Source organism: Emys orbicularis, chromosome 2 (assembly GCF_028017835.1).
Source record: "Emys orbicularis isolate rEmyOrb1 chromosome 2, rEmyOrb1.hap1, whole genome shotgun sequence".
Lineage (NCBI taxonomy): Eukaryota > Metazoa > Chordata > Testudines > Emydidae > Emys > Emys orbicularis.
Genome location: NC_088684.1, coordinates 29419451 through 29434647, shown reverse-complemented (window position 1 = coordinate 29434647; position 15197 = coordinate 29419451). Strand labels below are relative to the sequence as shown.

General features: G+C 41.6%; 1 protein-coding gene across 3 annotated transcripts in view; it reads right to left on the bottom strand.

Moving 5' to 3' along the window:
• CSMD3 (CUB and Sushi multiple domains 3) overlaps positions 1-15197 on the bottom strand; it is a 1171353-nt gene that overhangs the window by 703438 nt on the left and 452718 nt on the right. For all 3 annotated transcript variants that reach the window (XM_065399724.1, XM_065399725.1, XM_065399726.1), the window contains one exon: positions 14098-14185. In XM_065399724.1, coding sequence (XP_065255796.1) covers positions 14098-14185 — 88 coding nt within the window. The remainder of the gene's footprint in view (positions 1-14097; positions 14186-15197) is intronic.

Sequence of the window (15197 nt, the reverse complement as noted above, 5' to 3'; positions counted from 1 at the left end):
CACAGCTAATGCCATAATACTGGACGGACATCTGCCATGTCTAGAGGCAACTACAACAAAGTTTTGGCCACTAGATGGCCATCCACAATGAATACATTAAACTCCTCTCTGGAGGCTTCCGTCAACTTATCTGTGAACTTGGACACAGCACCCAAATTAAGCAAGTCATATATTGATAAGAGCACCTGCTGGTTTGCAATGCACATCTGTAAAGATGAAGTTGTGTAAACCTTTCTCCCCATCAAGTCCAGCCTATTAGATTCTTTGTCCTTGAAGGTAGACTTATACACTCCCTTCCAAGATCTGTCATTCACCACTGTTACCACTACATGTGGGTAGAAGTCTCTGAGAATTGACTATAGGTGAGAAATTGCTTGAGACCAAGCCTGTAATCTCTTAAACTTTAGACACTAGATACCGGGTTCTTTTGTTTGTTTGTTTTTTGCAGTGGTACGAATAGAATTAATTTCTTACCGGTACGCTGCATGCATGGGAGGGACACAAAGTGGGGGCGCTACCAAAATGCGGGGGCACGTGACCTCCCCATGTGACCACTCACAGGGCTCCTCCTCACCCCGCCCCCAGCCCAGGGCCCCCGTGCTCTCCCTGTCCCCTCCCCGTGATCCATCCCACATTATCTGGGAGGGGGCTCTGTCCTCCTCCCACTGTGCTGGAGACTTCTGATCTGCAGGGCTCTCCAGAATCGCAGCGATGAAAGAAGCAGAACGTGGGGCTGCTGGGCGGCCCCACGCCGGCAGCTCCTTCTGCACAGCTGTACCAACCCCAGCCCTGCCTCCAGCCCTTCCACGCAGCTGCGTCTTCTGATTCCAGTCTGGAGTCTGTACAGCAGCCCCACTGGAGGACAGGGTGGGGGCAGGGGTCGGGGCGAGGAACTGCCAGCATGGGGCCATCTGTTGACTCCACATTCTGCCCTTCCTATGTCTTTCCGGTACAGAGTATTGGCCATAAATATCTTACTGGTACAGCGGACCGGACTGGACCGCCATACTTGCACCACTGTTTGTTCATATCAGTCTTTTTTTCTCTTGCTTAGTATCACTTAAATCTCTGTTTTTTATAAATAAACTTAGTCTTGTTTTACCACAAAACCATCTCAGTGCTGTGTATTAAAGTGAAATGTGAGTTTTCAACTAACCTAACAGGCTGGTATATATGCTGTCCTTATGGAGGCAGCAAACTTAATTTCTGTAAGTGTCACAGTGAGAGAAACTGGACATTGTACAGAGACTCCATCCCAGACAGGGCAAACAAATGATCAGCCTCATCTGAGACCCAATACAAGGACAGCATCAGTATTGTGGATGAATGTGTAATTAATTCCTTGGATACTGGAAGAGGCATCACACTTCCATCTGGTACTAGAACAAATGACAGTGCCACAGCCAAGGTCAGTACCAAGCCTGATCATGAGGTCTGTAGCATAGACGTTTTTGGTGTCAAAGATAGTGTTTGCACCAATGAGCTCATCAGTACTGAAAAGGACATTGGCTGCAACTCTGCACTCTGTGTTCACTCGGTCATTGTGGAATACAGTGCCAAAGCCCTGCAATCCGACTAGACAGTGCCATGGGCACAACAGAAGACGACGAGGAAGAAGCCATAGTCACAGAAAGCCCCTGAACTACTGAGGAATCTGTAACAGAAAGGCAGAGCTGGTCTGATGCCACCTTCTATGTCAATGGTGTGGAAACTGTCAGTACTGACACAAAAGTCATGGGTGCCGAACTCAACAGATGTCCCATGGCCGATACCAGAGTCAATGACACAGTATACATCCAGTGTCAGCATGGTACCCGGGCGGGAGTGATTAGATGGCCAAGCTCCACCCTACTAACCAATCAGCAATCTTCTTAGAAGATGATGTTGAAGCTCCCTGATCTCTAGAGGTCTCGGCAGAATAACCAGAGGTGGGTAGGTTGGCACCCTAGGCAGAGGTATGGGAGGAATATGGAAGGCCAAGCAGAAACGTGTATGTGAGAAGGGAACTCTGGCGGGAGGTGCAGTCTCAAAATTGGGATTGGGAAATTTGGGCATGAAACACAGCTTGGAGTGGGAAATGTGCGTGCATGGGATGTAGGGAAGTGTTGGTTGAGGGCAGCCTGGAGGCAGGGTCTGGACTGATCTGGGTGCGGGAAGAATGAAGTATCTAGACAGGACAGCATGGTGAGCTACAAAGCAGGGAAAGGAGCTGGGATGTAATGCAGGGATTAGTGACAAGTTTTGAATAGGATTTCCTCTCCATCTATTCCGTGTTTAAAATGCTGTCTGAACTCCAGGTGGACAATGAAGATGAATGTCTTCTAATCTGTGCCCCTTCCACTGAATGATTATTCCCTACAGTATATTTCTAGTACTTTGGCCCACACACTTTTCAATTCTCCAAACAATGGAGCTTCCACCATTGCCTATGTGAAACTGCTCTACATTCTAATAGATCTCAGATTGATATTTTTATCTAAATTACTTGTTCTAAATTTTATCCCATTGTTCCTAGTTATAACCTCCTTTCCATCCCACACCTGTTCTATCCTAGTTAAACTGTAAATTACTTTCAAAAATAGTGTTTATACCTCTAGAGACACAAACTTCAGTACCAGATGGCAGCAGATATACATGCACAAGATAATGCCAATATTATAGCTATTTTAAGTAGAACTCTATAGCCACAGTAAAATATGGCACTTGGCAGATCAACCACAAATGCTGAGCACTGTAGATCATAGGCTCTCAAAACCTGGCTGATTAGATACAATTCTAACTGGTACTTCTGGGACTAAGTTCTATTCGTTTTGTATAATGAACATGTGCAAACATAGTGCCTCCAGAAATCATATGGATGGCGTGGACTGTACTCTCAGCAAGTTTGCAGATGACACTAAACTGGGAGGAGTGGTAGATACGCTGGAGGGTAGGAATAGGATACAGAGGGACCTAGACAAATTAGAGGATTGGGCCAAAAGAAACCTGATGAGGTTCAACAAGGATAAGTGCAGAGTCCTGCACTTAGGACAGAAGAATCCCATTCACTGTTACAGACTAGGGACCAAATGGCTAGGAAGCAGTTCTGCAGAAAAGGACCTAGGGGTTACAGTGGACGAGAAGCTGGATATGAGTCGACAGTGTGCCCTTGTTGCCAAGAAGGCTAACGGCATTTTGCACTGTATAAGTAGGGGCATTGCCAGCAGATTGAGGGATGTGATCGTTCCCCTCTATTCGACATTGGTGAGGCCTCATCTGGAGTACTGTGTCCAGTTTTGGGCCCCACACTACAAGAAGGATGTGGAAAAATTGGAGAGAGTCCAGCGGAGGGCAACAAAAATGATTAGGGGGGCTGGAGCACATAACTTATGAGGAGAGGCTGAGGGAACTGGGATTGTTTAGTCTGCAGAAGAGAAGAATGAGGGGGGATTTGATAGCTGCTTTCAACTACCTGAAAGGGGGTTCCAAAGAGGATGGATCTAGACTGTTCTCAGTGATACCTGATGACAGAACAAGGAGTAATGGTCTCAAGTTGCAGTGGGGGAGGTTTAGGTTGAATATTAGGAAAAACTTTTTCACTAGGAGGGTGGTGAAGCACTGGAATGGGTTACCTAGGGAGGTGGTGGAATCTCCTTCCTTAGAGGTTTTTAAGGTCAGGCTTGACAAAGCCCTGGCTGGGATGATTTAGTTGGGAATTGGTCCTGCTTTGAGCAGGGGGTTGGACTAGATGACCTCCTGAGGTCCCTTCCAACCCTGATATTCTATGATTCTATATGCATACATACTGCAGGCTACCATGACAAATGAAAATCATCTAAGTACATGGGACGTATTAGAAAAAAAAATCAACTAGTTTTTAGCATTACAATTACTACAGCTGAATCTTTGAAAGATACACTGGTAACGTCTGTACAGCTATTGATAACGTTAGAAAATGCAGTCTTCTCACACGAGAGAGATTGTCTTATTTTTCCGGTACTTTAAATTGCAAGCATAAAAATAAACTTTCAAAACTACCCACAGATTATTGAGTGCCTGGGGCAGAGGTGCCAATTCCCACATGGCATGGCATGGCACTCAGTTTCTCCAATATAGTCTTTGGCACACTGATTATGGATGTGACATAGGTGTTTATGAAAAATCTTTAGGAAAATTCACTGTGAAACTTGCACTAGCACTAGCAATCAATTTGTTTACATATTCAAAGCTATCATAGGAAGGGAAAGGGATGTACATGTCTTAATACTAATTTCATGAAAGCAGAAATTATCGTTATGGATGACAAAGTTAAATTAAAAGGATGGTGCTTATGGTGCTAGTGTAACACCGACAGACATCGGTTGTTGGCGGGTGGGATTGAACCTAGGATCTCTGGAGCTAAATGCATGAGCCTCTACTACATGAGCTAAAAGCTATATGCCCCTTAGCTAAGGCTGTAGAGCAGACTCATTAATCTTCTCTCTCTTAGTGGGTTTGGTGCCACTGGATGGGACAGAACACCACACCCAGAGGGTGTGTGGGTTACACTAGCATAGGACTCAATAAACCCAGGTTCAATTTCCTTTTCTGCCACAATTTTTATGTGTGACTTTGGGCAAGATCTTTAGGGCCAGATTTTTAAAAGGTTTTCAAAATCACCTTGGTAAAATCAATGGGAGTTAGGTACCTAAACACTTTTGAAAATCCCACTGGGCACATCTCTGCATCTTAGGCACCTAAATACCTTTTAAAATCCAACTCTTCATCTCTATGTGCCTCAGTCCAACCTCTGTAAAATGGAATAATAGTACTTCCCTACCTCATATATATATGTGAGGTGCACATATATAATGGTAATGGGGGCCAGATAAAACATAATTAACGTTTAAAAAATCAACAGTTACCAAAATTACCACACAATGGTGTCCTGGGGCTTGTCTGTAGGGAGAGTTAGTGCATGGCAAGCTGGGGTGTAAATCTACAGCACCCTAGTGGGCTGGGCACTAAGCATTCATATGGACTCAGATGCTGTGCGCGAACAGTTCCCAGTGAGCACTAACCTGTTGCTGTTTGAAACAGCAGTGCACAAGGGGGACATTGTGTCTAGTCTCCTTAACAAGGGGAGGGTCATAACTAACTTAGTCCTATCCCTATCTTAGGCCATAGTTCCTGCAATGTGATGCATGCAAGGCGGTCCTTGTGCACATTTCATTGAAGGATAAAAAGCATAAGCATGTATTGGTTGAGGATAGTAAAGAAAGGCTAATTAGGAGACTTAAAGGTAAGATTCCAGAGATGTCCCCACTGAAAAAAAAAAAAAGAAAACAACAAAAAACTTTATTTCTGATTTAAAACATCTATTTCAGGATATGAAATGTTGTCAACTACCAGTGAGTCTCCTTGAGTCTATTCCAACCTTTATGCTCAAATAGGCGTTTAGAATCAGAAACAAAGCTTTTAAAATGTCAAGACACAGCAATGGGGATTCTTACATCAGAAAAGAATATCCAAAACAGCACAAAACAAGCGCATTGTGTCAGATCCCAGGGGACACTGTAAAATTCTGCAGTTTGTCTCAGAGCTTGTCTTACAACTTTTCTCAGGATATGTGAGAACATGTTTGTGGGAAAGCAGTCAGTTGCCATATTACTTACTATGGCTGGAATAAAATGCTCCCCTTGGTCCCAACACGCACACTTAAAAGGCTCTGGAAAGTGGTGACAGGATACTGGCCAGGTGAGAACCCAAGAATGTTTATAAAACACTCTGATGCTGTGTTAAACCCGTATTGAAAGGAGATTCTGAGGAGTCTTCCTACAAACATTTTTTTTCCTCATCCACCTAAAATGTTGCATTTTTGACTTAAGTAATGCACAGTCAATTCTTGTTGGGGACTGGCAGCTTCCTCACACTAAAGCTGTAATTACTAACAATTTAAGTTTCTTGTTCTCCTCCCTCTAGTAGTTAGAAGAAAGGCCATCCATAAGACAGTAAGGCTGCTCTTTACATCAAATTTAAGGTTTAAGTTTGAGTTGTGTTCTATTTTTCTTTTCTGTGATGAATAAGACATGATGGGGATTTGTTTAATTGCTTTTTATGTTTTAAAAAATACAGACATTTCCCCTTGGAAATCTAGTTATCTTGGAAGACTGGCAACTGGAGAGCTCTTAGGGTGATCATATTACATGTTTGGAGGTAGTGAAACCTGAACAACTGGGAAGAAAGATTTTTATTCATCCTGCTAAGCTTTTGTGTGTGTGTGTGTGTGTGTGTCTTTTTTGAGACTCCTTTAATGTAAACAAGTGATCAGCTTGAGAGAAAAGACATCAGTCATTTAATATCCCAATGTCCTGCTCCTTCAATTAACCTGTGAGAAATCTCACAATCCACATTTCTGAGACGGCTAACAAGTCTTCCAGGGAAAACCAGTCTTCATTCTCCTAATATTATGAGTTAAAAACAAGCAAGTGGCTACAAAAAGAGGGATTTTTCCTTCTTTGCAAGTCACACCCCTAATGTGGTTCCTTAAGTAAAGTTCATGAGAATCTTCAAGGAACAAAGTGATAGTGATAGGAGAAAAGGAATGTTTGCTAACACAAGGGATGAATCAGTTGATGTGTTTAAATGGCAATATAGTTATTTCTAATTAAAATGCTTTAAAAAATGTTTTGTTTTATCTTTATCTGACCTAGATTTATTGTTAAACTATTCGCCATAACTTACAAACAGCTGAAAGAAGCAGCTAATTTCACTGGGGGAGGGGAATGACAGATGCTGACTCATTTTAAGGGAATCCATTATAATAGAAGCTGGCCCAGTCTGGGGTTTTTCTAAGAAAAGCAGGAATCAGATGAGGCCTGGCTAACAAGGCAATGTTGTACTAGTCAGGAGCTGTTCTGAGAAGAGACTGCCCAAAGAAAAGCTGCCAGACCAGATTGTTCCAATCCTTAAAAAAAAATCAAACCAGAGTTGTTTGAATGTCTGGATAAAATGAGAGGTGTCTGCCCTGAGGCAATTTGGCAGAATATCGTTGAGGTGACAGAAAAGCCAGTGGGAAGGCTGTACTTTGGGAAGTTACTGGAGCTCTTATATTAATGTGATACCAACTCAATAACTGCTTCCACGGGGCCTAGTACATAATGGAAATATTTTCTACTTTACTTTACAAGCTACTTTTCTTATATTGTCTCTAAGGATGTCTATTGAATAAAAATGTTTGATCTGCTATTACTCCTACAGAGTCGGAGTTCCTATACTGACTACAAGACTTCTTTTTCTATGAAAACGGTGGGTAAGATAATAGCATAACATTGTCTTACACTAGCCATTCTACAATACCCAGAAGGAGACAAGGTCCTTTCTCTGAGAGCTTACAGTCTAACATGGTTCCAGCCCTGCAAACTGATGAGCCTCCTCAGCTATAACTGAAGACAACAAGGGCATAAGGTGCTCCCAGAATAAAACCTAAGTAAGCGGCACAAAACACACAGCAGTGCTGTAATTTAGTGTTTTTATTTGTTTGTTTAAAATGGCATTGGGTGGGTGACATGTTTGTTGAAGTGGGTTTGTATTTATGAGCAGCTGAACAATGAAAAAGATGAGGATAAAGCTGATTTCCAAACAAACAAAATACATCTATTTTTATTCACTATACTTAGTGATTTTTTTTCTTATTTTGTAGAATGGTGTATTAACAATGTCACAACTTCAAAGTGATCAGTATATGGGAAAATATTAGATAAAATTAGGACCAAAATGTAAGGTTTGAGGGTGGGGTAGCTTTTACAGAACTATAATATTTCTATGATTTTTGTATATTTAACTTCCAAATGAAATATGTTTTCCCCTTTTCCTGTCCCTGAAAACCAAAATATTTTGATTTTGAAAAGCTGCTGCAGTGCCTCATGGGAGTTGTAGTTTAGGCACTTCATGCTATCATTCTCCTCGTGCACCATGGTGTCCCCTCTTGATTAGAGGAGGAGATGCATCATAGTGATTGCATGACTGCAGTGCATCATGGGAGATAAAGTCTGGTCCATAGAGAAGAATAGCAGAACAAGTCCTTGACTTTTTAACTAGCCCTAAATAAAACAGTGTACATTGCTTCCAAGTTTTGAGGAGGTCCTCCAATGACATTTCTTGCAGGATCAGAATTCGTTAGGGGACCAGGAAAAATGTGGCTCAACCTAACTCTGCCCCCCTCTTGCCTTCTGTTGTTCTCTCTCAGTTTGCCTCTCCACCATTTGTACTCCAGCCCCATTTCCCTCTCATAACCTGCCTGTAGTGAGGGACTTTTAGCCACCACTTGCTCTTCTTCCCTCCCTAGCTCTTTCATTCCTCTCTGCCAGCCAGCAGCAGGTATTTCATGTATCGTGTGTTGGGTAACAACAGGTGAAGACTCCATGTTTCTAAAACTGAGCTGGCTTTTCATTAAGAAAACTATTTACACAGATGCTGTAACTGTATCTAGCATTCCAGCCATGTAGATACAAACTGACTTACTAGTGCCTCCTCCAAACACTTCTCTCTGTGCATTGTTTGCCTGGACTGCTCAAGACCTGAATGCTTGTGTAGGAGGAACTCTTTGAGTTGGCTTCTTAAATGCTTTCATGCTGTTTCACATCTGATACTCCTTGATGAAACATAGAAGCCTTGTCTTATAACAGGCTTATTCAAAGTGATACAAGCTACGAAAGTGAGATCTTGGAAGAGTGTTGCCGTTTTCATAATATAATAAAAATACTGTAATGATAACTAATAATTAATAATAAATAGTATGTAATAAGCATGTCATAAAAACAAAAGTTATATTTCCAAGATCACTGCTTTTATAATTTATACTCAGGTAAAGGAGAAAATCCCTGGAAATATTCATTTTTATGAGGGGGTTCGCGAGACTTGACATTTTAGTGAAAGGGGTTCACAGGTTATTAAAGTTTGGGAACCACTGCTCTAGGGACATAGCTGATACTGCCATCTAATTGTGGCCTGCTGCACCTCATAGTCCTTCAAGCACACTGACCTTCTAACCGGTCTTCCACTTTTTGTATATGTTATCTCTGTTGATAGACTCCATCATCTGTTCCACAGTCATCTTTCTCTATCTGACCACATCCCCTTTTTGTGTCTGCAGAGGCTGTCCTAGCAAATTCTATGGGCTGCTGGCTTTGCCTCAGTGCTGCTCCTAGTCCTCCTTGTAAAACTAGTTGCTCTGCGGTGCGTTTGGATTGGCGTTCGGACAATGCCCGCACTGCATCCTAGCATGTTAACTATTTCTGGGGATCCTAGACTTTTGATAGTGTGCATACAATCGGGAAAGATAGATGGCCATCCCTTTAGTTGCTAGACTCCCTTGCCATCCTTTGGTCTAGATTTTTCCTTAATAGCTCCCAGTTTCTCAGGATCTGGCTGGAGTCCCTCAGAAATCAACACATGTCCAATGTAGGGAACCTCAGTTTTCCTCAGCTTCAGCTTGTCTGCCTAATACTCTGCTCCCAGAACCTGTTTAGAAGTTGCTGCAGCTTAGTATCATGCTCCAGAATGTCATTTTACTTGACATCACTTTCTCCTACAGTAAGAATGTCATCTGCTACAATCTTGATACCTAGGAGTCCCTCTAGTGCCTCGATCAGTTTACAGTGCAACACCTCTGTGGCCAGTTGCAAAGGAATGGCAAAGTTTGTTGGTTGGCTGGATGGCTCATTTAGCTCAATGACACACTGTGCTAGTATCAACCAGTTTCATGATGGCTCCTCTTTGCAGTTCCTTCTTCAGTGACTCCAACAGTGGAACTCTGTGTTTTGGTAGTCTCATGGACTGCACAGCAGGGTCTATTTCAAACTTCAGCCTGCCCTGTAGGTGTCCATCTTCTTGAAATATGTCCTGATATTCTGTTAGAATGCTGGATGGGGTCCATGGTGACTGTTCTCTCTCTTCTGTCATGCCGAGGATAGTTCTGGTGTTGTACTGTGATCAGATCCATGGCTTGCACAGCAGTGGATAGTGCGTCTCTGTGTCAACTAATATAAATTCCAAGTGATAACATCTCTTGTTTCATGGGTTTCTTATTGACAGCCTGAATCTGCCCACTGGCCTCAGAATGCTTTTATTGTACATCCCTAGCAATTGATCATATTTCTCCAGTCTAGTGTTGCTTCTCAGTATTGCTAGGATTACTTTGCAGCTGGCTGCACAATCCATCTCAAATCAAATCGGTTGTTGACCTAAAAGTATAACTGCAGATATGGCAGTTGAATGGCTGGCAGCCTTCTTCCACAGTGTGTGTACATTGAGCGTCTTTTAGATCTGCTAATGTCACATTGCAGTTATCCTCCTCTTCATTGAAAATCTCAGTGTCCTGAATTTCTGCATGTACTGCTGTTTCCCCCCCCCCCCCACCCCTTCCTAGGGTAGCTGTGGCAGGGGGACATAAAGCAGCTCTATTTCCCACACCCCTTGCACCATTGCCCATAGGTATTTTCCTTTTCTGCCTTTCATGTTGCTTTGTATATATGCTAGACCATGATGACTGCATCCTCAGTTAGTCTCTGTCCTGCTTTTTGGGTTTCTTTAGCTTGAGCCTGTGTACATGTTCTGCACTAGAGGCTATTGTTTTTGATCCTTTCCCTGGACGGTTCAGCTGCCCTTGCTAGAAGCATTTCTCTAGGGTTAGATCTGTTTCTCTCAGCAATCTCTTCCATAAACTGGAAACCCATTTCCTACAAATTATCCTGTCTCTGCTTATGGAACTTTTAATGTTTCCAAAGTTACATGTGGAGGCCACAATTCTCAGCTCTGTAATGTAAGTATCTATTTCTTCTTCTGCATCTTGGTTTTGGGTAAAAAAAAAAAAACAGTATCTCTCTACAATTTCATTCCATTGGGGTCACAGTACTCATCCAACACCTTTATCAGTACTTCCTGTGTTTGGGGTATTATTTCAGGTGACAGTGTCTCACTCACTTCTTGTCCTTTTCCCCCCCCCAATGAGATAGTTGTAAAAAAAAATATTTTTATTTTTACCTTAATTTTCTCATCTTTATCCCCATAGCCAGCTGTATATATATATATATATATACACACACCATGAGATGCATATATATAAACTCAATTATTGTTTCCACTGCTCCTATGCTTGCGTAATATATATATATATATATATATATATATATATATATATATATATATATATATATATATATATATTTTATCTGGAAATCAAGCTTTTCTGGTGGCTTGAGTTCCTCCATGCTGCTTGATTGCTTTATTTCTAGCTGCTGCTTTGTTTTCCTTTCACTCATACTCTCTTCCTCGCTGTGCATCTCTGTAGGCTGACTACCACCACCGTATTTCCTGAACCTTGTCTTGAGAGAGGACTCCATGTTTCTAAAATTAAACTGTCTCCTTATTAAGAGAACTATTTACAGAGGTTCTATGCTTGCAGCTAGCATTCCAGCCATGTGCAAAGAGACTGATTTCCTGGAAACTTCTCAAAACTCTTCCTTCCTGAAACCTGAAATCTCTCCAAGCTCTATGCAGGTTGCTACAGCAATGTGCAAGGCGTAGAGCAGTGAGAGGTGGGAAGGACAGGCACACTGGCTCCTTATCCCACCACCATGCTCCAATCACTAGAAGCACCCAACACAATCATCACATGCAGCCCAACACCCAGACTTCAAGGGGCCTTATTGACAGAGAGAGTTGGGGGGGAATCAGTTGAAGATGCCTGGGTCAGCTGTTGTGATGACTTGGAGTAGCTGAAGGGAATCTGGTGGAGCTGGTTAGGGAATGAGGGAGGCTAGTTCCTCACCTTGTACTGCTGTTGGTTCAGTTACCTACCACCACCACCGCCTCCTCCTCCTTTACCCGGCTGTTCCTTCCTGGTGGTATCCATCAGGAAGAGTGGTATGACAAGAGGAGGAGAGTCTGCTTAGCTGCCTGCTCATCAGGTGCCACAGCAGACCAGTGGTAGGATGAGCAACTGCAGGCATATACCTACTGCTTGTCCATAGGTTAGCTGATTACGTGATAATTCTGCTGTGATGCAGGGCAGGCAGACAGGGGCCTGCAGGGAGAATGATCCCATGAGATGCATGGATAAATGAAATAAACTGACTAGCCTGTGTTTCATTTCTCAGCTTGGGGGGGGGGGAAAGCATAATTAATTAAGAGTGAACTTGTTTTTAAAATCCCTTCCTATTCAAGTATCTCAGATATCACTTGTTACACCAGTAAGGATTTTTCCCCAAATATTATTTTTAACTAGACTTGACTGCTTCCCTGTGTCCCCAGTGTGCATATACAAGCTCTGTGGCTTCAGCCTTTGAAGAACAAATGCTGCCTTGCCACTGCATCAGACTCATCAGTTGAATATCTGTATCCCAGGGAATAAGGAGAGTGAGCTCTGCCTGCCTCCATTGTTACCACAGTTGATGTAACAATCTGCATTGCTTGCAATCTGCCATTACCTTCCTCTGCTAATTACATTTTCAAAAGGGCTGAGTATTGCCACAGTCTCCCCATAGCAGACGCAGTGTACCCAAGGGGTTCAGGAGAGCCTGCTCACCTGCTTCTGACATCTGGCTTGATATTACCAGCTAATTCACTATAGATGCACTACTTATTATAAAGTATTATTATTATTAATGATGTCTTAAGTACCAACAACGTGCTTGGTCTTATGCAACACAGGAAATAGAGCTGGTTCCTGCTCTGATGGGTTCATAATTTGAAAAAATTGCAGAGAAGATAGAAGACTGTGGGACTCACAGAAATGGGAGTTGGAAATGAGTTGGAGATATTTTGGTTTGCTTGGCTTTTATGTTTTGACTGTTAGCTTACTTCCAATGATGAGCTGCAGAGGCTTATCGTGAAGTGTGTGAGCCCCCTGTAAAAGAGATGGCCTTTGGGGTCTCTCTCATTTTTTTTAATGAAAACTAAAGGTGAGATTTTCAAAAGCATCTAATTGAATTAGGCACTTAAGTCCCATTGAATTTAAATCGGACTTTGGCATCTAACTCACTTAGGCACTTTTGAAAATCCCACCCTAAGTCTCTAGTACCCCCTCTCTTTTATTTTCCCTCAAAATTGCATCAATTTTCATGGCTAACCCCAGTATATGTTAATTGCCGAGACTGAAAGGAGTATGCAGCTCAGCTCCAGTGCTGTAGGAGGCAGCTATCACAGTGTAAAGGAATATGCAAACAGTTTTTAAATAAAACAAGTTAGTAAAGTTTGATGTGTGCCCCAAATCCTCTCACTAGTCCTCCTTAAGATGCTTAGATTGCTCCAGTGGATAGTGGTGTGATAATTAAGGAGAGAAAATTAATTATATATCAGGGAGGGAGGGAGACAGGAAAAAAAATGTTTCACAACAACCCCCAAAACATTACATCCTGTTTCAGTTGTTAAAATTATCAGCTATCTCCATTATTGACAGGACTGCAACAGCTGCTAACAGGGGGATTTCCTTCTTGTAGGTGCACATGGGGACGTGTACTGGTAGCCTGGAGAAACTCTAACACTGACAACTGCTCTAGAATGCAAGAGATGGGGGCAAGCTGCTTCTACACTGAGTTGAGAGAGCTATCACCACTGCAGCCTGCCTCTCTCCTCACCAGCGCATGCTTGCCTAGTCCTGACCCTGCCTGATGACCATTAAAATGGTATTTTGAATGAGCCTGAAATTTGTCAGCCGGTGGAAACCACTTTGACTAGCCCGAAGATACCTGTTTTCCTCCCCCTTCCCTCACACTATCTTCTTTACACACATCCTCATCTTACGTGTCCCACAAAAGCCTCCATTTCTACATATAACCCCGATATTTGTAGGAGTAAGGTAGCTGAGTATTTAAGTAAGAACTATTTTAAATAACCCTCCTCAATTAAATTCCTTGAAAATCCCCAGCTATTTGTACCACTTCCCAGTATATTACAGACAGCTTTACCCTTAATATTAAAATATAAATAGTGGACTATATTTTGCCATCTAATTTTAAATAGAATTCCCCGAAGGTTGGCCAGTGGTCTTGGTATACTTTTAAAAGATATATATTTTAATGCTTTTTTCAACAATGTATGTATTATAGAAATGATACAATGGTAGGGTTAACATTTTACCTAAAATCTGAGCCTAGTCGTTTTCCATTTTCTGGCTCTCCAGGATCTGGACACAAATTGGATGCCTGTTTAATACCTCCTTCATTTACTGTAAAAGAAAAGAAAACACACTTTTAGGAAACCGAGAAATATGAAGTTTTATACAATTAATAGTTTGAAAAACTTACTTTAGCTACAATGGTGCTACTTCAAAAACACCAAACAGTTACTAGATTTTGGGGTAGATCACAATCTCCAGTTTCAATACATTTATTTTCTTTCAATGATAAGTGCGACTTTTAAAGTATGTTTTATATTTGTATACAGCAAATTCTAGAAGTCTTATGATAAATAGAAAAAGTACCAAATAGCTCTGTTTATTTGCTCATCATCTTATTGAATCCATATACATATTACTTTTATTTCTTTACAAAAAATAATATTTAAAGTTAATGAACTCTTCAATAACATTTACTGGAACATGTGGGAAATTTTCCTCTGACCATAGTTCAGTAATGTCGCTCTTGCCTTCTCCCCTAGTGTCTGACCTGCTTGCCTTGTGTCAATGACAAAACTTCAGTGGAGTTGGGTCAGATAGGCCTTAATTACTGGTGTGAATCCAAATATCCCAGAATTTGGAGGCATAGGGGAAGCCTCAGGATCTGAACCAGGTTTGACTTTCACAAATTTCTTAACATGAACCAAACCAAATCCTCAGAGCTGGATATTCCCAAACCATGGGGGTTTGAAATCTTTATGTGGATTTTAAATTTTTATCTTGGATTCATCTCTTCTTATAAAAAAAGATTAAGAACTGATCCGGTGCCTTTTACACACACAACCTTTTATTTTAGTGGAAGCTATGCACATATGAAGAATCTAGAATTGATACCCAAATTAGTGTATTTTTTTCAATAGTTTGCACTGTCTAGTTTTGTCATATTTTACACACCATGTTTGTTCTACTATAAAAAAAATGAAACATTTATAGTTTGCAAGAGTTTCAATTCCAAAAAATACTTCTAGCCCAGTTTAGTTCTGTTTGTCCTAGTTGTGCACTGAATTAAGAGTTGATGATCAGGAAATAAATCCATATCACAGGAGGCTGGTCAGCTGCTCCC